The following is a 23,060-nucleotide window of genomic DNA, read 5'->3' as shown; positions in this document are numbered from 1 at the left end:
GGGAGCCTGATGCGGGACTTGATCCCAGGACCCTGGGATCATGACCTGAGCCGAAGGCAGACACTTAACCATCTGAGCCACCCAGGTGCTCTGCACTTATGGTTCTGTTTAACACTAATTTATATACCACAAAAAAACAAATACAAGTTATTTTAATATCAGCCTTAGGGTTGAAGATGGTAGAAGTGATCATTTAAAATAATGTTATTAGGGGCGCCTGGGTGGCTCAGTCATTAAGCGTCTGCCTTCGGCTTGGGTCATGATCCCAGAGTCCTGGGATTGAGCCCCACATTGGGCTCCCTGCTCAGCAGGAAGCCTGCTTCTCCCTCTCCCACTCCCCCTGCTTGTGTTCCCTCTCTCGCTGTGTCTCTCTCTGTCAAATAAATAAGTAAAATCTTAAAAAAAAAAAAAAATAATGTTAGTAAATAAGATGAGAAAGATGGCACAAGGGTTGTAAGACAAATTCCATGAAGGATTAAAAAAAAAGATAGTTTAATTAGAGATTATAGATAATGAGGAAGTTGTGCTGAGACTGTGTAAGTTTTAGGGAAGCCTGCATGTGAGTGCCATTAGGTAGATTTGGGGCAAGTTGGACATTACTCAAAACCTGGAGTAAGATATATGGATTTTATTTGGTGAGTTGAAGCCATTTCATGAGAGTGCTATCATTCAGTGGCACTTAAGGAGGATTACTTTAGCAGTGGCGACATTTAGAGTAGATTGGTTTGGAGAGATGAGGGGAGAGCTACCAGTGCTGTTCCATGTCATTTGGATGAAACATCATTCAGCAATATTCAAGCAGATTTTTGCATTTTGGAGCTCCAGTTGTGAAGAGAATACACTTCTGTTCTCATGGGGTTTATTATTTCATGGAGCTTAGGAATGTGGGCAGAGGTGGACAGTAAGCGAAGAGAATATCAGATGGTGATAATATCCTAAATTAAAGTAAGAGAGTGTAAGAGGGATAGATAGTAACAGATTGGTGGCAAGAGGTAGTATTTTTTTTTTTTAAAGATTTTATTTATTTATTTGACAGAGAGAGATAGTGAGAGCAGGAACACAAGCAGGGGGAGTGGGAGAGGGAGGAGCAGGCCTCCCGCCGAGCAGGGAGCCTGATATGAGGCTCCATCTCAGGACCCTGGGATCATGACCTGAGCTGAAGGCAGATGCTTAATTGACTGAGCCACCCAGGTGCCCCAAGAGGTAGTATTTTTTAATGGTAGGTAGAGTTAGGCTTTATGATAATCTGACATGTGGGCAGAGACTTGAAGTGAGAGAATAAAGCTATGTGAGTATTTATAGGAAGAACAGTCCAAGTGGAGAGAACAGTAAGAGCAAAGTCTACACTAGGAGAGTGCTTGCTTGACTTGTTGAAGAACCAGGAAGCCTGGATGGCTGGATCATAATGAACAAGTGGGATAGTAGTGAGAGATGAGGTCAGAGAGAGAGCTAAGTAGGAAGGCAGAGGAGGTAGGGCTATAGACTATGTAGGGTTTTGTGAACCACTGTAAAAACTGAAATCTTCACTCCACTTGGAAGCCATTAAAAGATTTTAAACAGAGGAATGATGTGATAGGATTTATGTCTTAAAGGAATCACCCTGAACTGTGTTGAAAATATACTATAGGGGTACAAGGATAAAAACAGAGACAGTCATATTAAATAAAGTCATATTTTCTTTAGTAGATAAACATATGCCAAATATAATATTGAAATAACTAATTGGTAGCTTATATTGAAGTAGAGTGCTGCCAACTGGAGTAAGGACATTATCTTTGCCAAGTGCCACATCTCTTTCTTGCTTACCCATTGATTTCTTTCTCCTTACAACTTGAAAAATAGATAATTTATAATAATTTACTTTGAAGTTCAAAAGTATTTTAATATTTTAATATTTGTTCCCCTTTCTAGCTCAGGCGTTTGAAAGGATGATGAGTCCAACTGGTTCTAATCTTAAATCTAATCATTCTGATGAAAGTGCCACAATGCAGCCTCTTCAGGAGACTCAAACATCCAGTATACCTTCACCTACAACTTTACCGATCTCAGCACTTAAACAACCAAATGTTGAAGGTAACTAGAAAAAAAATGCTGTGTCTTAGACTAAAGATAATTTTTTAATGGAATTTCTAGTTTGATAAGGTTTAGTGAGGAGAGAGAGACTAGATATCAGAGGAATTCGGTACAGGGAACTGGTATATGTGTGTTAGAAGGTTGGAAGAGCAAAAGGGGCATGCTCAAGTGACTCAGAGATTACTAACTACAGGAAGCAACCATTGTTCCTAGGGTTGGAGTAATGAAAGGTGAAAGGCAGTATTCTAGAACTCAGTTCAGGAGTACTAAGAAGTGTTTGGTTCTCAGACCTGGGATTCAGGGTGTGACTGGTGTTGTGATTTCTGGGAGAATACCAAATAGCAAATGCTGGAACCATCAGGGGGCTTCATAGGATTGGTGTTCAGTGAATGAAGGAGTATTCCAGGCTTGATGGTCGGAGTACTGCAAATCACAGGGCATGCACCTATATCCGGTGGTACTGCTGCTGCAAGGATGCTGGCAGGAACGAGAAACAGAATTCTTTCTCTTCCCACCTTCCAGTCTCCCACCAATGCTACTGGCAGAACGTGACCAGAGCCAACCAGCAAGGGGGTCTGGGAGTTGCACTTCCCAGACTGCAGCCTGGCATCAAAGAGCACCTTATGGAAGGGTGGGCTTGGGTTTGAGAGACAATAGGTAAATAACTGGCATATCTCCCTTTCTTTAAAAATCTGTTTTTAAATGTATATTTTACCACAATAAATATGTTTTTTAAAATCTATTTAAAAATTTTTGGATTCTCTGTTCTTTTTTGTAATCTGTTGTAGTTTAGGACCTTGAGTAAAGCCTGTGTACATTTTTTTTTTAAGATTTATTTATTTTAGAGAGTGAGAGAGTGAGCAAGCAGGGGCTGGGGCAGAGGGAGAGAGAGAATCCTGAAGCAGATGCCCTGCTGAGTGTGGAGCCCAAAGTGGGCTCGATCTCAGGAACCCGAGATTATGACCTGAGCCAAAACCAAGAGTTGGCTGCTTAAGTGACTGAGCCACCCAGGTGCCCCAAGCCTGTGTACATTTTTAAATACAAAAATTAGTCTCTAACTTGCTAGAAAATCACTGTAAATGTCAGCTAAAAACAAATTCAGATACTTCTGATAATTACTTTGGATTCAGTTTATCTCTTAATATAGCTATTTTCTATTTGTCATTATAACCTAGATAAGGAGATCAGCATATATGGTTGTATGTTATAGCTCTAAAATGAATAAATATGCTTTAAAAATATTTACATGTTCTCTTATATTGACATCCTAAATTACTAAATTATAAAAGTGTTGTAAATATATGGATACCTTATTTAGTATGTCTACCCATACTGCAAAAATTGTATGTAATTCCAATTTTATATTATGTTCTGGAAGGTAGATGTTGATCCTTTGCTTTTATATTGTCATAAAGCCATCTGACAGCTATTTTCATAACCTTCCTCTGTGGATGCTTTGTAACAAAAGAAAATACTTATTTATGCTGATATCTAGTTATTTCCTCCAAATTTGGGAGGAAAATATTAATAAAGTTCAATATCCACATTATAAGAACAAAAATATTATGCTTCTCTTATTAAGTACATTAAAAATAAGAAATGACCTATTTTAAGTAAAGAATTTTAAGAAAATGACCTCTGATGCACAGTGATCCTGTTTCCTTTTTTGGACTTTTTATACTTCTTTCTGTTCTTCCCCTGTTTTTCTTTGCTTATCTGTCATGCTCCGGTCTACATTTTTCCACCTTGTGCGTCAGTCTTTAAATTTATTCATTCTTCACTCACTACTAAGTAATACAGGCTTTAAATTTGCCCCCACTGTCTTAAAGATATAACCTCTCCTGTCCACTCTTTTTCTGAGTATATGATTCCTAGGGTTACTCCTGCCTTTGTATAAATTAGGAAAAGACTTCCATTCCAGCTAGATGAATCACAAAAGGCCACTTCTCTAGGCCTTTGCAGCCCTGAGAAGGCAGGTCTTGCCAGTGGATAGCAAAAAGGTTTTGAAAACATTTCCCACTTGATTTAGTATTAAATCATTGCAATATACCAAATTCAAGTGCTTTACTTTTTAAACTGATTCTAGGATTATGCTCCAAAGAACAGAAGAGAGTATGGTTTGCAGATGGTATACTGCCCAATGGTGAAGTTGCAGATACAGCAAAATTATCATCTGGAAGTAAAAGATGTTCTGAAGACATGAGTCCTCTCTTACCTGATATGCCCTTGGTAAGGAATCTAAAGAATGACTTCTTAATTTAATAACATTTTATTTTAAATATATTTCATAGTGTGATTATTAGAGTACTTTTTTTTAAAATGCTGTGAGCTTCCTAAAATGACAAACATGATGTAGTGAATATATTTTAGATTTTATCTTTTTTAATGTCAGTTTAAGGTAATGATTCTTAAACTTACTGGTCTCAGGACCCCTTTATGCTCTTAGAAGTTACTGAGAACTTCAAAGAACTATAGATTATGTGGGTTATACCTAGTGATAATTACTGTATTAAAATTAAAATTGTGTGGGGCGCCTAGGTGGCTTAGTCGGTTGAGTGTCCAAGTCTTGATCTCAGCTCAGGTCTTAATCTCAGGGTCATGAGTTCAAGGCCCACATTGGGCTCCATGCTGGGCATGAGCCTACTTTAAAAATAAATAAATTTGGGATGCCTGGGTGGCTCAGTCGGTTAAGTGTCTGCCTTCAGCTCGGGTCATGATCCCAGGGTCCTGGGATCAAGTCCTGTATCGGGTTTCTTGCTCAACAGGGAGCCTGCTTCTCCCCCTGCCTGCTACTCTCCCTGCTCATGTGTTCTCTCTCTCTCTCAATTTGAGAAATAAATAAAATATTAAAAAAAATAAAATAAGTAAATTTATTTAATTAAAATTGTGGAAAAAATTTAAAATTAATTTAAAAATTTGTTGTAGTAATAGAAATAGTATTTTTATGAGATATTTTAAAACAAAGTTTAGTGAGAGGAATAACACTGTTTTACATTTTTGCAAAATTCTTTGATGTCTGGCTTAATAAAAGACAAATTCTCACATCTGTTTCTATACTCAGTCTGTTATGATATGTTGTTTTTGGTTAAATTATATGAAGAAAATCCTAGGACCTCACTGACTCCCTGCAAGGGTCTTGGGGACCTCAGAGAACCCTGACCCACATTTTAAGAACCCCTGGTATAGGGAAATAGAACTGAGATTTAGTAATTTAATTTACACTAATATTTGTTTAATGATTTCCAAACATCCAGCAAAGTATCGGACAATGTTATTTATGTTTGCAGTTACACAAATGTGCTAGGTGTTAAATAAAAGATACATAATACAGAATTCCAGCCAACTAAGAACTTTCATTGTAAAGTAGCAAAATATTCATAGAAGCTAGTATTCATATATTTAATAGGAATGCTTTTATTCAGTAAACAGATACTTATTGAGCATCTACTCAATAGTGCCAGTTACCTGGTTTATCCTGTGTGTATATATTAGACAAGATCAGAAGTATCCTGCTCTGTTTCACATACCATATAAATGTATGCTGTTTGTCAGGGTTCATGAGCTAGAATTTACAAATAGCCCTAATTACCACAAGCACCTACCCTCAATTGATATTTTAACAAAATGAAAGTTGTAAACAGCCTAATAAGTTTTACTTGAGTTCATAAATGCTTCTCATTTAATACTAACTCAGGTTTGGCCAGTTTAAAAAGAAAGGGGCTTTATTGAAGCTGGTTTGAAGTGTTTATTAGTGGTTACTATTGAGGAATACACCTGCCACTCTGCTTCCTAACCATTCTCCTTCCTGCCTTCCCTCTGATCTGTCCCTTGCTACCTTTCCCCACTCAAGGCTTTTGGGCTGTTGTCAGGAGAGTTTGGTTAAACTAAGTTTGCTTACTGTGTGATATGGTACAGGATACTGAAGTTCTCCTTGCCTCCTTTTTCTAGTCTATAAAATTAAAGTCATTAATACCTACCCAAGTATATGATACGGTAAAGCTAAACCTTACTCTTCTGAATTTAAAGGAGTAAAATGGTACTGTTTCTTGGCATATTTGGCTTTTGAAGAGTTTCTGAGCCCATTTTGGTTTTATTTATTCTTATTAAAAAGGTATCTTTGGCTATAGAGATCAACATTTCACAGTTGAATAGAGAATATGAACTGATGGTTTTGGTTTTTTTTTTTAATTCCATATTTTACAGACAGTAAACACAGTGGATCATGCCCATTCTACAGTGGAGAAAGCAAACAGTGAGATAGGAGATATTACAAGAAATGAGATAATTCGGAGTCCTATTTCTCAGGTTCCATCTGTGGAAAAACTACCTATAAACACAGGAACTGAGGGGTTACCTACTTCTTGTTCTTTTACACTAAATGATGATGTTTTTGCAGAAGTTGAGGGACCATCTAGTCCTACTGATGTCTTAGTTCACAGCAATTTACCTGTTGCTAGTACTTCAGATTATAGGTTACTGTGTGGTATTGACAAGAATGTTTGCAGTAAGATTAGTCTTCTACCTAATGATGAGGACAGTTTGCCCCCTCTTCTGGTTGCATCTGGAGAAAAGGGATCAGGTAGGATAATAGTTATTTAAATTTTAAAAAGAAGGTTTTCTTTGTTTTTTGGAAGAATGTACTGGTGAATTTTGTGATGTATGAAATGCATTTTTTTTTAAGCTGAGACAATTTGATTGAAATATGAACTATAGCTTGGTATCTTTAGTTTACAAAAAGTCTTGTTATGTGAAACCAAATTCTAAAAATATCTGAACTTTTGAGTTGAATGAATATGACTCATTTATCTCATCTTGAGTCCCTAATTTAGAATGAGGAAAACGTTTAATTTGACAGGGAAACTCATACACTTTTAATCCTGAAAATACTCCCATTGTGTTAGAGTTTTAACTCTATCATTTTTTTCTCAGCCTCCCCCCTCCATACCATTTTAAAGGTGCAAAGTGCCTAAAGAAGAGAGTATTGGATTGGACAGCAAACCTAAGAATTTTAGTTTCTCATCTGCTACTTAATACACCTATGACTTGAAGCATGTTATTTAATCTCTCTGGGCTTCAGTTTCCTATGTAAAAGATGAGAACCTATTTGATCTCTAAGGTCCTTTCCAAGCTGCAGATTCTGTGGCTAGCTCCCACCTCAGAGTAGTTCCCTAAGGATAGATACATCCTTGTCACCCCAGGCATTATGCTGCATCCTGCAACCTGAAATGATTGTGTTCTGTGCATGATAATATAGGGGAATGAAGTTTAGGATCTCTGTTCTGTCACTGGGAGCTATTTCATGAACCTAGCTATAATGGCAGAAATACCTTAAGCTCTATACTTCACATGCCATACATATTTTCCTGTTGATTGTCAAGATCCTTTTTTACACTTGGTTGGTGACATAGGGCATATGGCAGCAAGCAGTATGTACAACCTGAGTCTAGACTACTTTAAGAGTTGTAAATTGCAGAATTTATAATTGGAGTGGCTGGCAGTCTGGAATCCACTCTGCAAAAATGTTTGTTTTAAAATTGTACAGGGGCTAAAATTGTATAAATATGCTATTTAATCAACGTATTTGTATATGTACTATATATATAATTTAATATATCAGGATTTATATGTATTACAGTGTTAATATCTTTAAGTAGAAAAGTAAAAACTAGTATATAATAGTTGTCTAGGGTATTTACTGATTTTTATGAAATAGATTTGCTTTTGTTATTAAATTTGATAAAGCCATTGGTGGATTTATAAATTTTTTTTATTGCAAGCATATTTAACAGGAAGTCATATTCTAACTAATATGTTACTTTCATGATTTAGTGCCTGTAGTAGAGGAACACCCATCTCATGAGCAGATCATTTTGCTTCTTGAAGGCAAAAGTTTTCGTCCTGTTACATTTGTCCTAAATGCTAATCTACTGGTGAATGTCAAGTTAGTATTTTGTAAGTAATGATTGATCTTTCTTTGCCTAATTGGTGTATAGGATTTCTGAAATTAATTAAATTTTGACTGGCAGTCATGAAAAGTAAGCAGCATTGGATGCTGATTTGTCAGCCACATATATAGATTTTGCAGACTTACATTGAGTGGGACTTCAAACCTTAAAGATTTTTACTAGTGTCCTACATTCAGTCCTAGGTTAAGGATGTGGGCTCCTAGCTGTACCTGATGCTCATAATATAATTGACTGTATTTCATATAGCTTTTAGATAAATTGAAACTTGTTAATTAAGCAAGATTCTTGATTTAGTAGCAATAAAGACAGTTTTAAAGTAAGTGACATGTGACCTAATTAAAAGTAAGGAAGTAAATAATCCTCAGTACTCATCATTGACTCTCTCAGCTTTCATTCTCTGACACAGACTTGATTCTTACTCACTACATTTCAGCATAATAGTGCATCTTTTAATTTTATTTATTTTATTTTTAGTTATTTATTAATTGACTCCATAAGATAGCCTTTCATCCTTTCTCTTTTTTACATTAATCTTATACAATTCAGTTTAAAGTTTTTTTGTGAGAAGAACTTTGGGGAAACAAGGAATTTGAAAAGTTGTGCTTCATACCAAGATGACTATATTAGTTTCTTTGGTTAACAGAAGTTGACATTTATAGTTGTATGCTTTTATCACTTAAGATTCCTCAGACAAATACTGGTACTTCTCAACCAATGGACTTCATGGCTTGGGACAGGCAGAAATTATTATTCTGTTATTATGTTTGCCAAATGAAGATACTATTCCAAAGGACATCTTCAAACTATTTATCACCATCTATAAGGATGCTCTAAAAGGTATAGCATTTTATTTTGAATTGTTCCAACTGGGGGGAATGGATAAATTAATTAAAGGCATTTATGCTTTTGGCTATGCTAACTGTACTAAAGATTTATTTTGTGAAGAGATTGATGATTTCTTAAAAGATCTTAGTCATCATTTTCAGTCTCCTTAAATCTAGCATTTTATGTCATTAGTGTCTTTATACAGGTTTTTTTTAATTTTAAAAATGGAAATATATTTGTCTTCTTAATTTTTTTTTTTTACACGTGTCTATATACTTATCTGTAGATTGGGGAGACATGATGAATTTTCACATGGTCATGCAGTAAAGAGAAAAATGTAAAACCGCCTATGGTTAGAAACATTTTCAAATTTTTGTTCACAATTCCCAACTTCCAGGATTAACTGAGCTTTGTGCACACAGATTATTCAATAGATGCTTCTTCAGATGTGGAAATAAGAAAAAAAATCCACATTACTGTTATTTAAGAAAGTTTATACTGCAACATTCAAACTCAGAATGCCTTTTAAAACAACTTAAAGTCTTTTACTTTATTTCCAGGAAAATACATAGAAAACTTGGACAATATTACTTTTACTGAGAGTTTTCTCAGTAGTAAGGATCATGGAGGATTTCTGTTTATTACACCTACTTTTCAGAAACTTGATGATCTCCTATTACCAAGTAATCCTTTTCTTTGTGGAATTCTTATTCAGAAGCTAGAGATTCCCTGGGCAAAGGTTTTTCCTATGCGCTTAATGTTGAGATTGGGTGCAGAATATAAAGGTAAGTTTTAGAATAAGAAGTTAAATCACATAGGTTCAAATATAATAAATGTAAAATAAGAATTTCAGGGATATCATTAAAATCAATTTTTTAATGGTTTTGAGGGGACTACTTTTGTTATACTTTTAAAATTCCAAGACAACCCTCCTCTACTACTAAATGAGTTGTCTAGACAACCTTGGTATGTCATGAAGTTTCTAGATATTCATAATTATATTAACTTACCTTAAAAAAATTTTTTTTAACTCAGAACAAAATACAGAAAACATTGAAGAGTTTTCTTAAAAGCATGTACTGTAGGGAGTTCATTTTGTTATGTTTCCTATATTTTAAGAAGGTAAATGATTTCCCCTCCGAATTTGTGTATATTACAAAGCGAAACATGAAGGATTGTGAAATAATGGCCCCAGTTTATGTATATGGTTATTTCTAAGTTGAAATCATTTTTAGCATTAAAATTTTTGAATTCCCACCCTTTATCCTTGACTTTTTTCAAGAAATTATTTTTTTATACCATGTAAAGTATATCTAATGAAGTTTCAGGCATTTGATTCTAATATAATTAAATAGGTATTTTCTTGGAGGAAAATTAAATGGAGAGGATTTATAAAACATAAAATATTTCAAAATGGACAAATTCAGTGAAAGAGATATAAATCTCTCTCTTTGGCAGATTTATTAAGCTCTTTGATTTTGCGGGAGAGGTCTTTACCATTAACGATTTTTTTTTTTTTTAAGATTTGTTTATTTTAGAGAGGAGGGAGGAATGTATGGGAGCTAGGGGAGGGGCAGAGGGAGAGAGAGAATCTTAAGCAGACTCCCTGCTAAGCATGGAGCCCAGGGTGGGCCTTGATTTCACAACCCTGAGATCATGATCTGAGCTGAAACCAAGAGTCGGGACGCTGAAACCAAGAGTCGGGACGCTTAACCAGCGGAGCCACCCAGGCAGCCCACCATTACACAACACCATCACAGCCCAATGGTGATGCTGTTGTTAAAAAGTATCAAAATTTAAATTTTATCGCAGGTTTTTTTACTGTGTAAACTACAGAGCTTATGAAAGTTTATTTTGCATCAAGTGTTTCATCCATTCAGCCTGATACTTTGTCTCTGCTATAAATATTTAAATGCTATTTTATGGAAAGTTAGGTCAATATGTGATCTTAAGTCATTATGGAACATACAGTTTATACGTTTGGCCAGTATTTTGGTCAGTATCAGTTCTAGATACCACAACTGTTTTTCTCACACACAAAGAAGGAAAATCATGGAGCTACTTGTGGGACTTCTTAAAAGATCACAGGGGTTGGAGCTGCGAAGTTATGATAGGTGTTTAGTAATGATGAAGATAAAAATCACCAGTTATACAGGTTTTTCCCACTATCTGAAAGTAGAACATTCCTATGAAACCTTTTGTAAGCCAAAATGGCATAAAGCAAAGAAACCATTACCATTTCTTTTTTATTGTTGTAAGAATTTATTTATTTGAGGAGGCGAGGGGCAGAGGGAGAGAAGAACACAAGCAGACTAGCACTGAGCGTGGAGTCAGATGTGGGACTCCACCTCACGACCCATGAGATCATGACCTGAGCCAAAACCAAGAGCCAAATGCTTAACCGACTGCACCACCCAGACGCCCCAACAAGTACCATTTCATAAACACAAAAATCTGTTTCATATTCCTTTCAGTCAGTTAAAACAGGTACTAACAGGTTTTTGTAAAAGCAAAGTGGTATAAAGCAAACTTTTGGATGGGAGGAAACCTGTACATAGAAATTAATTAGTCTTAGCTATTTTTTGAGTTCACTGTATACTGCTGGATTTTAGATATACTGACATTTTGATGTTATTGGTGCCCATGCCTCTAGATATGAACTTGGAAATGTGATGTGTGTGTGTATATGTGTTTGTTAGAGATAATGGATGTATGGAAGATTTAATGGCAAAAATTAGAGTCCCAAGATTAAAGACTGAAAATAATGGTCTGAAATGAGAAACTTTCAAATGGGGATTATCTACACTTACATTGAGACTATTTGGAATACTATTCACTGTTGCCTTAGAGGACTTATGAGGTCCTTTATAACTGATGGAATGTCTTTCTAAGTCATAACCTTTTGAAAGTACTGTTTCAAATAAAATTACCTCAATCAAGTTGTAAAGGATATTCCCTCATTCATAACAGATGGAGTAAAAAGGCATCATTTATCTTAATCATATCGTTTTAATGTCTTTTACCACAAATGTCCTATGTTTTTTTCCAGTTTGCACCCTCTGTCCTCTAAATAACATGGTTTTCCTTTTAAAAACTAAAAAATAGGGGCACCTGGGTGGCTCTGTCTGTTAAGCATCTGACTTTGGCTCTGGTTGTGATCTCGGGGTCCTGGAATCAAGCCCCATGTCAGGCTCCTTGCTCAGTGGGGAGTCTGCCTCTCCCTCTGCTCCTCCCCGCTGCTCGCGCTCTCTCTCTCAAATAAGTAAATAATCTTTAAAAAACAAAACACTAAAAAATATGTCAGTAATAACAAAGATGTGAGTTACTCTGACTTAAATTTAAAAATAGATGTCAGGTAATGTGTTTTCTTAGAATTTTAAGGACATATATTGGTATAAAGGTATGAGAGCGGTTTGTTTGCTTAATGACCTAGGCTGAGAACTGAAGGTTAAAAAGTTTTCTGCTCTTTATCATTATAGAAATGCCTTACCTTCCTTTTTTCACCTTCCTTTTCTTCCAGAAGCCCTGCTGCATTGCCAACCAAATACCTTTTCCTTTTTGGTGAATAATATTTATTGTGCCCTAAAGAAAGAGAAAAGTAGTTAGGTGATAGACTCCATGTTCCTTCTATTTCTCTGCACTGACTTCTCTGACTCTGTGTGCCCCTTTTATTAGGCTGACCCAAGAACTGTAAAAGTTTACTACAGTCTATAAATTCCCACAATTGAACATTAATTATACATGCCTTAAAAATCTTGAGTTCTTCATATTTCTCTTTAAAAAGTCTTAAATTATCAGAACTTTATAGGGTTTTATCCAGTTACTATAATTTTCCTGTCATTATCCTTTTGTGGAAACAACATGTATAATGAAAATATGAAATGCTTTGGAATCAAGCAAGCCTAAATTTCACATCTGTCTCACTGGTTATTAACTTAGTTACCTACCATAAGCAAGTTTGTTAATTTCCATGTCTCTCCTTTCCCATTAGTAAAGTAGGAGTAGACATATTTGCCTCATTGGGTTGTTTTAGGGCTTAAATAAGATATAGTGTATATAAAGTTCTCAGTTCAGTGTAGCGTCCAGTAGATACACACTATGCGTTAATGTTTCTCTCACTTTCCCCAAAGAACTGATTGGGTGGTATTTATCCATGATGTTTGAGAAATGAGAGTTAAAAGTAATAAATTCAGTGGGGCACCTGGGTGGCTCAGTCGTTAAGCTTCTGCCTTCAGCTCAGGTCATGATCCCAGGGTCCTGGGATCGAGCCCAACATCGGGCTCCCTGCTCAGCGGGAAGCCTGCTTCTCCCTCTCCCACTCCCCCTGCTTGTGTTCCCTCTCTCGCTGTCTCTCTGTCAAATAAATAAATAAAATCTTTTAAAAAAAAGTAATAAATTCAAGACTTTTTTGGGTTTTTATTGAAAGTAACCAGTTTTCCTTTCTTATGTATAGCATATCCTGCTCCTCTAACGAGTATTAGAGGCCGAAAACCTCTTTTTGGAGAAATAGGACACACTATTATGAACTTACTTGTTGTGAGTAATCAAACTATTAAGTGTTTTTACATTGTTATTTTAAAATTTTATTTAGCATATTTTACATATTTATATATTTTCCTATTTTAATTTGGCATATTTGGTATAATGAAAGTTCATTTATTATATATCTTAATTTATTTAGCATACATGGGCTCTGTTTTTAATGAATTGCTTTTTAGAACACATCTCCTAATATATTTGTACCTGGTTGTAATTGTCTTTTGATTCGTTCTGCTGCAGTGCTTTCACATGTAGGTAATGTGAGATCTACACAGTTGTTGAAGGGTTAGCAAAAGTGTTAGTATCCTAAGTCCATCAGTTTGGTGATTTTGAGCAAATTGTGGCCCAGGTTTCCTCATTTGTAATAGGAAGAATTGGATTAGATAATCTCAGGTTCCCTTCCACCTCTTTTTTCTATAATTGTTTTATCTGTAACCATAGAAAAGTATTTCAGTGGACTGACTTTTATTTATACATGTTTACTTTGAAGACCTATTTTGGAAGATCTGTAATTAGAAAGAGGAGATCACCCCCAAATACTACAGAATTCTTCCTGAGAATGATATTCTTTATTACTGTTGTGGAATAGTTGGAAGGATTAGTTGGTTTTTTTCAGTTGGTACTGCTTTCTGGATGGCATTTTGATAGTTATGTATCACAAGTCTTAAAATGGTGGATACTCTTAAAAAAGGATTTAATGAATGGGTAAAATGCTCATGGATAGTTTAAGGTTTATGGAAATGTCATTATTTTATATGTAGGACCTTCGAAATTACCAGTATACCTTGCATAATATAGATCAGCTGTTGATTCATATGGAAATGGGGAAGAGCTGCATAAAAATACCTCGGAAAAAATACAATGATGTAAGTCTAATTTCTTCATGCAGATTTTGAAGATAATTATTGAACATTAGATTTCTATAAAAATATGTTAAATTTGTTTTGAATCGGACTGTCTAATACATAATGGCAAAAATATTTTTGAAATTTTAGATTTTTTTAAATTTTTATTGTTATGTTAATCACCATACATTACATCATTAGTTTTTGATGTGTTCCATGATTCACTGTTTGTGCATAACACCCAGTGCTCCACGCAGAATGTGCCCTCTTTAATACCCATCACCAGGCTAACCCATCCCCCCACCCCCTCCCCTCTAGAACCATCAGTTTGTTTTTCAGAGTCCATCGTCTCTAATGGCTCGTCTTAGATTTGTTTTCTAATAAAGGATTTGTTTAATGTTTTTAAAAACTTTTTTCTTTACTGTTTTATCTATAAATTAAGGTGATTTTATCTTAAAACATTTGTTTCCATTACATTCTCAGGGAGTTGTCCAGACCAAAGCTTGATAATTATGAAGCTGGTCAGAATTGTGGCCCTTTGAATGACTGTAACTAATAAAGACATAACATGTTAGTAGTGTTTCTAAATGAGTGTTTTTTCCAGGTAATGAAGGTTATAAATTCTTCTAATGAGCATGTGATTAGCATTGGAGCTAGTTTTAGTACTGAAGCAGATTCTCACCTAGTCTGTATACAAAATGATGGCATTTATCAAACACAGGCCAACAGTGCCACTGGCCATCCTAGAAAAGGTAAGTGTTGGTTACTAGTATTGATCTATAAAATACCTCAATAAATGGAATTCCTTTCAAAGGGGAAATGTATATATTTTACTTATTTGCTGAATTGATGGTAATAATACAATTTGATTTAAAATTTTAGCGACGCAGATTAAAAATTGCTTCTAATTTGTGTTTTTTTCTTGGGCTACATTAGGTTTAAGGACTTGGAACACTTTATTTTGATATCTTCAGGTTTAATTTATCCTATATGGTGTGAATCTTATTTTCAGTAATTTCTCTCTGGAATGAGGTGTTTGTCACTCTTGTTTGCTCTCTGCTCCAACTCCTCTTAGGGGAGTACAGTCTGGATAAGGATGAAGAATGATTTATAAAACTGTAAGTGGCTGGGGATATAGAAATGGTAAAGATGGTGGAGTAGCCTGTGTGAGTAACATTACTCTCAGTTCTGGCTGAATGGCCTCAGTGACTACTGTGATTGCCAGATCCTTGCAGTAGAGGGCCTAACAAATTGAAAGTTAAGTGGAAGTGAGTATTTCATAAAATTAGTACATTTTAAAATAACATTTAAAATAGTTTGACATTCTGGCTGCTAATAAAATTAGCCTCTGATTATAAAGATAATATATACTTATTTGTTAAGTTTAGAAAATATGTTTTAAAAAGTAGTAAAAGAAAATCAAGTGCCAAGATAATGGCCATTGTGGACATTTTAATATATTTTCTTCTTATATTAATATATATCTGTTAAATAGATGGTTTTATATTGGATATTTACACTTTTGTATTTTTTATTTAATATGTCATTAATACTTTTGTTATTAAAATGTAACAACTATTTAATATTTGTTGAATAGGTATATGTGTTATAAAATTTTAAAGGTATAGGTATCTACAGTGAGAAATTTCCTTTCCTCCCTTGACCCCAAGGCTACCCTCTTCTCTTCCCCACAGGCAACCAAACCAGTGTTACCAGTTTCTTATATATCCTTTCAGAAACATTTTTGCTTACATATATATTTAAGCAAACACACACACACACATCTTTCTTCCGCTTTTTAATTTGCATTTTAATTTTTTTAATTTGTAGCAAATTTCTTCCACTTTTTTAAACAAGTCATAACGTGTTCCATTGTCCACATTGCTTTTTCTTTTAACATACCTTAGAGATGATTCTGTTAGTATAAAAAGAACTTTTGCATTCTCCATAACTTTTCACTTTATATGTGTACATCATTTAATTGTCTCATTAATGGGTATAGTTGTTACCAATTCTTGGTTATTTATAAAAATGTACTGTGAATAACCTTGTATATGTGCAATTCCTGGTTATGGAATTGGTGTGTCAAAGGATATATATATTTATAATTTTAATAGGTAATTATTAAGTTGTCTTCCATAGAGATTGCTCTGATTTATGCTCTTATCAGTGGTGGATATTCAATTTCCCATACTCCCACTGACACAGACACAAACATTTTAAGTAGTACAATAGCTATCAGTTATTATATACAAACATTACATAACCCTCATGCAATATTTTATCTTAATTTGGTTTAGTTTTTTTATTACCTTTCTAACATAAGTGGTATGGGCATGGCATTTATTAGGTACTTAAGTGTGCCATGCTCCACATTATACATTTAACAAATATCATACAGCATTAAAAAAAGGCAAGTTAAAACATAAATGTATTTTTCTTATCAGTGACAGGTGCAAGTTTTGTGGTATTCAATGGAGCTCTAAAAACATCTTCAGGATTTCTTGCTAAGTCCAGCATAGTTGAAGGTATGAGTTTCATCTTTAGGATTGTTTTAATGTAAAGATGTTTTCCATTTCCTTTTAAAATGTATTTGATACTTACAAAAGAACATATGTCAGTTACAAAGCACAGTACCCCAAACTTACACGAAATCATTAGCCAGCTCAAGAAGTAGAACATGGTCAATATTTGGGTCTACGCTAAGTATAACAACTCTGCCATAACCTGCACTTCCTGACTGTACAGAGCCTAAAAGTCCATCTGAGGTGAGAGCTTAGGGCATTTCTTTAGCATGCATACACTGAGTATGCATACAGTATTGTACATGTGTGTGGCCTTCTAAATTCCCAGAAATATGTTAGAGCTTTTCAAAGCCCTTATGGACATCTCATTCCCCAGCTTTTCCTTTTAAGTGTTTGGTTGGCCTATTGTTTGCCTCTGCTATTATCAGCTGCCACAGGTAGCTGAGATGTTAATCATTGGCTTCTAATTGTTTTTCACAGATGCTCCCTGAGAAAAAACTTTCTGCACTGGGCAAAATACTCAATATTCAAAAAATAATAATTCTCTGATAATGAGGCTTTGAAGGAGCTCCAACCTTCTTTTGCCCTTTCCAGTGGCTACCAGGCTGTTGGTTTTCACCCTGATTCCAGGCTATTGGTTTTTAAGGCTTTCACTGAGCTAGAGAGGAGGGGATTGGAATAGAAGAGTTAAAATGACACAAAGAACAAAGCTTACTCTTCTTATGAAGATCCAGCCATTTTTCTTAAATAAATACTTCCCAGATTGCTGCAAGCCTTTGATTAATTTCCAGAGTTCTGAAAAGGTTTCTTTTGACTTACTAGTTTCGTTGTTCTTTTGGAGGAGAGTATTTTTGGAGATTCTTAAGTCTGCTTTTTCACTAATGTCGTCCTCTGTACTATTTCAAGCATAGCTTTTTAGGAAGTCCTCTCATCTCTGATGCCACATACATACTTTATTCCTTTTTTCAGTAGTGCCTTGGCCACTCTAAGCCTTTTGATTTTCCATATTAATGTTAGGATCAACTTGACAGGTTCTAAATGGTCCACTGGAATTTTTTTTGGAATTGAATTAAATCACTAGTTTAATTTTGAGAAAAACTGGCATATTTTCCATTCTCAGTGTTCCTGTCCATAAAAATAGGCTATCCTCAATTTAGAAAATGTTCAGTTTATTTCAGTAACATTTTATAGGGGTGCCTGGCTGACTCAGTCAGTAGAGCTTATGACTTTTGATCTCAGGGTTGTGGGTTCGAGCCCCATACTGGATGTAGAGATTACTTAAAAATAAACTCTTTAAAAAAATAAAATTTTATAGTTTTTGTGTAAGTCTTACATTTCTTTTAAAGATTTATTTATTTATTTGAGAGAGTTGGGGGGGAGGGGCAAAAGGAGAGGTGGAGAGAGAGAGAAATCCTAAGCAGACTCACAGCCAAGCATGGAGCCTGACTCCGGGTTTGATCCCACAACCCTGAGATCATGACCTGAGCCGAAATCAAGAGTCGGTCGCTTACCCAACTGAACCACCCATGTGTCCCACATATCTTTTGACTTATTTCTGTAATGTAGGTTTTATTGCTAAGGTAAATGTATCTTTTTAAAATAAAATTTTTATCTATTTTGATGTATAGAAATTCACTGATTTCTGTATTTTTATTTTATAACTAGCTACACTCCTGAACTCTGATTTAAAATAATTTGCTGGGGCGCCTGGGTGGCTCAGTGGGTTAAGCATCTGCCTTCGGCTCAGGTCATGATTTCAGGGTCCTGGAATCTAGCCCTGTGTCAGGCTCTCCAGTCAGCAGGGAGTCTGCTTCTCCCTCTCTCTCCTTCTACCCCTCTCCCTTGTTCATGTGCTTGCTCTCTCTCTCTCTCACTCAAATAAATAAAATCTTTTTTTATAAATATGTCATTGTGTTGACATATTTTTGTTGATTTTTTTAAAGCTTTTATTATTTGGGAGAGAGGGAGGGTTTGCCCTGTGACCTCAATTCTCTGATATAACAGTTGTTCATTTTCAGTTTGTTCAGCATTTGTCTTCTTGTGAGAATGGAGCAGACACAAGAAGTTAGTAGCATTTTTTGTAATATAAGCTGGCTGGCTTTCATTTTTCTGAAGCTGTCCTTATTTCATTCTTAGTTTTGAAGGATATTTTTGCTAGCTATAGAATTCTTTGGAAGTTTTTATTTTCCTTAAAGATGTCATCTTGTCTTTTGGCCTCCATTGTTTCTAATGAAGTCAATATAATTTTTTACATTTCTTTCCCTGTATTTAATGCACCCTTTTCTCCAGTCTGTTTTCAAGATATCCTCTTTATCTTTGGTTTTCACCAGTTTTACTGTGATATGCCTTAATATGGTTTTCTTTGCATTTCTCCTGCTTAGTATTTATGGAGCTTCTTGGATATGTGTGTCAATATTTTTCATCAAATTTGGGGAATTTCTTACCATTAATTTTTTTATATCCTAATCTTTTTCTCCTGGGAGATATCTATATATTTATATATGTATATATGCATATGTATATCTGTATTTATATTTATAGATATATCTGTTTTATACAGTTCCTTGGGTCCTTGATGTTGTTTATTTTTCTTTAATCATTTTTCTTTAGGTTCTTTATTTCTTTATTTTTTAAAGATTTTATTTATTTATTTGTTAGAGAGCATAAGCAGGGGGTGGAGGGGCAGGCAGAGGAAGAGGGAGAAGCAGGCTCCCTGCTGAGCAAGGAACCCGATGCAGGACTTGATCCCAGGACCGTGGGATCATGACCTGAGCCGAAGGCAGACGCTTAATCGACTGAGCCAACCCCCAGGTGTCCCTCTCTAAGTTCTTTGATTGAAAAATGTTTATTGACCTTTCTTCATTTTCTCTGAGTCTTTTTCTTGCCATCTTCAGTCTACTATAAAGCCTATCCATTGAGGTTTCAATTTCAGTTCTAGAATTTCCCTTTGGGTTTTTTCAGTTTCCATTTCTCTGTTAAGATTTTTTAAATCTGTTTATTCATTTAGCCCATATTTGCTTTTAATTTTTTGAATGTTTTGCTTTAGGTCTTTGAATATATTTTAGAATAGGTGTTTTAAAGTACATATATATTTAATCCACTGTCTTGGCTATCTGTCTCATGGTTGGTATCAGTTGTATAGAGGCTCACATTTTCTTGTAGTTCTCTCTGATAAGTTTTGATTATATACTTGTCACTGTTAATATGTTTTAGAGACTTTAGATTCTATTAGCTTTTTCTGAAGAAGGCTTATTTATGTTTAAGCAGGCATTTTCATGGCATATCATGTTGAGCTTGTGTAGTCTGTATTTTTCACTCCGTTAACAGATGGATCTGTGGAACTCCTAAGGTGTTACAGTCTGCAGGACTCACTCTCTAAATCTATTTTGCCTACAGATTTTGTAAGGGCTTTGTTTTTGCTTTGCCACAGTGTAAGTTAGTGAGTACTCATAAGGTCTCTCTACTGTGGTTGGTCCAGACTGTCAATATCCCCCAGCATTGCTTGATTTCTAGTATCTCTGTTCTGTTCTCAACCCTAATAGCTGTTCACTGTTAGGCCTCATCTAGTCTCACTCTATTAACGTGTTCCCAGTTCTAGTCCAAGGACTCACAGTCTTCTGGTGCCTTCCTCTTCAGTGTCTTGACTCCAGATTCCAGGCTTCCCCAAACTTATCTCTAATTTCTCAGCCCATTGTGGCCATTGTAGCTTTAATGGGTCGCCATGAAGAAATTGTCTCCAAGCGAAGAGCCTGGGCAGTTGTAGGCTTACCTGTTGAGTTTTCCTTAGAAATCACAGTATTGCACTTCCTCTTGTTCAGTACCTGAAAACAACTGCCTCATACATTTTGTCTAGTTTTATGGCTGGCTGTTATAAAAGGGCAGTTTGGCATCACTAATTTCATTAGTTGGTAATGAAAAATTTTGCCGTTATTTGTTTAACTGTTTTTTTAAAAAAAGAGAATCCTTAACTTTGAAATATTTTTCATCTTTCCTAGTAGAAAACAATCATTAAGATTATTTAACAGATGATGTAAAACATATCTTATGCAGAACATATTTTGATAGCAAATTTTATGGATTAGACATTAATTGACATTTAATAAAAGGAATGTGAAACATACCTCATTATTAGATGGCTTAATGGTACAAATAACGCCAGAGACTATGGATGGCTTGCGGCTTGCTCTACGAGAACAAAAAGACTTTAAAATTACATGTGGGAAAGTTGATGCTGTAGACCTAAGAGAATATGTGGATATCTGCTGGGTAGATTCTGAAGAAAAAGGAAACCAAGGGTAAGAAATTTTTGTTACTAAAATGTAATTGATTTGATGGAGGGGGAAGGATAAAAAATCCTAACAAATTAAACATTTTATGAATAAATATAGAATTATACCATTAATTTAAATGCTTATACACTAATGAATGTAGTTTGTTTTTTCAGACGTGTACCTAACCTGCCTCATGTGTATTTTCTTGGCCAGGATGCTATAAGCTATTAAAGGATGGTCAGTTTGGGAGGGGACAGTGATAAAATGTGCACTGTGTAGCAGTGTGACCTTGATGCCAAGGTTGTGAAAGGCAATATACTTTTTCTGTTGTTTCGTACCTATTTTTGTGAAGTAAAGGATACCCTTTGGATGTTTAGTTTGTATTTTATTGATTCACTGTAAATACAACTGAATTTAATAATATATACATTAGAGGTCTTATAGAATATTACTGTGCCACTCCTTTTCAACTACTATTTTCTTTCTTTTTTTGGAGATTGGTTAAAGGGTCTGAAGTAAAGAAGGAAAAAGAGGGCTAATGCTGAGGGATTCCAAGATAAGTTTTTAAAATTCATGAGACAGCTTTTCTGTTAGGAAACTGAGGCATTTTAAACCTCAGGTCTGAATTGGGCATATGAAAGAGTAGATATATTTTGCTACACAATCAAGAAATCTTGGTAAATGAATGGACTATAGTTTTAATTATTTTGTATGTAACTGAGTTATCTTAGTGCTATATAGTTTTCATGTATATTTTCCTTATTTGTTCAAATCTAATAACTCATTTCATAGAAAGCATTTTGGTACTAATAATACTACTGTATTATGTTTTATTCTATAGTGTTATTAGTTCAGTGGATGGAATATCATTACAAGGATTTCCAAGTGAAAAAATAAAACTGGAAGCAGATTTTGAAACCGATGAGAAGACTGTAAAGTGTACTGAGGTAACTGAGAAAGATTCCTTCCCTTTACATGTTGTGTTTGGATATGGCTTTTATTTTTTTTGAACTTGGGAGATTTCTCATTGCAGCTTATTAATACTTTTTACATTACATCTTGAAACACACATTTATTTTAACCCCAGACTGCCTTTTTTATATCAGATTTGGATTTCCGTAAGACTATTTCAGGCTATTGTATGGTGTTACTCCCTGCCAACTCAGTTAAGTTTTGGCAGCATTGCCATCTTTTGTACAGTATATGTTATTTGACCATATTATTTTCATTTTTCTCTTATTTTACAAAAAATATATATGTAAATTAAAACTAACTTATGTATGTATTTATTTATTTTAAGTAGGCTCCATGCTGGGCCTACTTTAATGCAGGGCTTGACCTCACAACCCCAAGATCAAAACCTGAGCCGAGATTAAGAGTCAGATGCTTAGCTGACTGAGCCACCCGGGCACCCCCCAAAATAAAATATTTTTATAGATACTAGTTTATAATCAGCATTCACATATGAAAATTATTTTTGCATGTTCCAACTTTTTTTAAACTAAGAGGATATGAAATTATAGACTCCCAACCCCTTAGTCTACTTCCATACTCCTTTTCACTCTGCCTCCTGGGTCAGGCAATCTGTTACTAATTTCTTCTGTATTCTCTGTGATTTTATACATGTACAAGGTAGATAGAAACTATAGAGGATATAGAAATTATGGAACATCAGGGCGCCTGGGTGGCTCAGTTGGCTGAGTGTCTGCCTTCGGCTCAGGTCGTGATCCTGGGACCCTGGGATCGAGCCCCCACATCTGGCTCCCTGCTCAGCGGGGAGCCTGCTTCTCCCTCTCCCTCTCTCTGCTGCTCCCCGTTTGTGCTCTCTCTCTCTCTCAAATAAATAAAATCTTTAACAAAAAAAGAAATTTTATAATGTTATTTCTTTGTTTGATCTTAACTTTATTAAGATGTCCTCACAGGAAGTTGATATTATAGGGAGGACTCATTAGTACACTTCTCTAAACTGAATTAATAGGGCTTTTGTTGCTACAGCTTAATTTTAGGTAAAAATAG

The 23,060-nt window shown here is 35.1% G+C and overlaps 1 protein-coding gene and 1 long non-coding RNA gene across 5 annotated transcripts in view; one reads left to right on the top strand and one right to left on the bottom strand.

Annotated features, from left to right (window-relative positions):
- LOC141374859 (uncharacterized) overlaps window positions 1-23,060 on the bottom strand; it is a 67,478-nt gene that overhangs the window by 27,555 nt on the left and 16,863 nt on the right. Inside the window, exons 3-4 of the long non-coding RNA XR_012382006.1 lie at window positions 20,895-20,958; window positions 12,355-12,446 (exon numbers count right to left, since the gene is read on the bottom strand). This is a non-coding gene — a long non-coding RNA (uncharacterized lncRNA). The remainder of the gene's footprint in view (window positions 1-12,354; window positions 12,447-20,894; window positions 20,959-23,060) is intronic.
- Window positions 1-23,060, top strand: part of ZFYVE16 (zinc finger FYVE-type containing 16) — a 51,648-nt gene that overhangs the window by 19,532 nt on the left and 9,056 nt on the right. For 3 of the 4 annotated variants that reach the window (XR_012382004.1, XM_025892648.2, XM_025892647.2), the window contains 12 exons: window positions 1,912-2,073; window positions 4,160-4,302; window positions 6,277-6,652; window positions 7,903-8,025; window positions 8,721-8,876; window positions 9,425-9,649; window positions 13,318-13,400; window positions 14,165-14,269; window positions 14,853-15,000; window positions 16,696-16,776; window positions 20,906-21,068; window positions 21,886-21,991. Coding sequence is in view for 3 of the 4 variants with exons in the window: in XM_025892648.2 (XP_025748433.1) it covers window positions 1,912-2,073; window positions 4,160-4,302; window positions 6,277-6,652; window positions 7,903-8,025; window positions 8,721-8,876; window positions 9,425-9,649; window positions 13,318-13,400; window positions 14,165-14,269; window positions 14,853-15,000; window positions 16,696-16,776; window positions 20,906-21,068; window positions 21,886-21,991 (1,871 nt within the window). In the remaining variant the exon portion in view is untranslated. Of the gene's footprint in view, window positions 1-1,911; window positions 2,074-4,159; window positions 4,303-6,276; window positions 6,653-7,902; window positions 8,026-8,720; window positions 8,877-9,424; window positions 9,650-13,317; window positions 13,401-14,164; window positions 14,270-14,852; window positions 15,001-16,695; window positions 16,777-20,823; window positions 21,069-21,885; window positions 21,992-23,060 lie in introns of those variants that run through there. The other variant, XM_025892650.2, reaches the window with a different exon arrangement.

The sequence above is a fragment of the Callorhinus ursinus genome, unplaced genomic scaffold (assembly GCF_003265705.2).
Source record: "Callorhinus ursinus isolate GAN/ISIS: 27379988/994484 unplaced genomic scaffold, GSC_fseal_2.0 scaffold23, whole genome shotgun sequence".
NCBI classification, from domain to species: Eukaryota; Metazoa; Chordata; class Mammalia; order Carnivora; family Otariidae; genus Callorhinus; species Callorhinus ursinus.
This window is presented reverse-complemented; position numbering and strand designations above follow the sequence as displayed.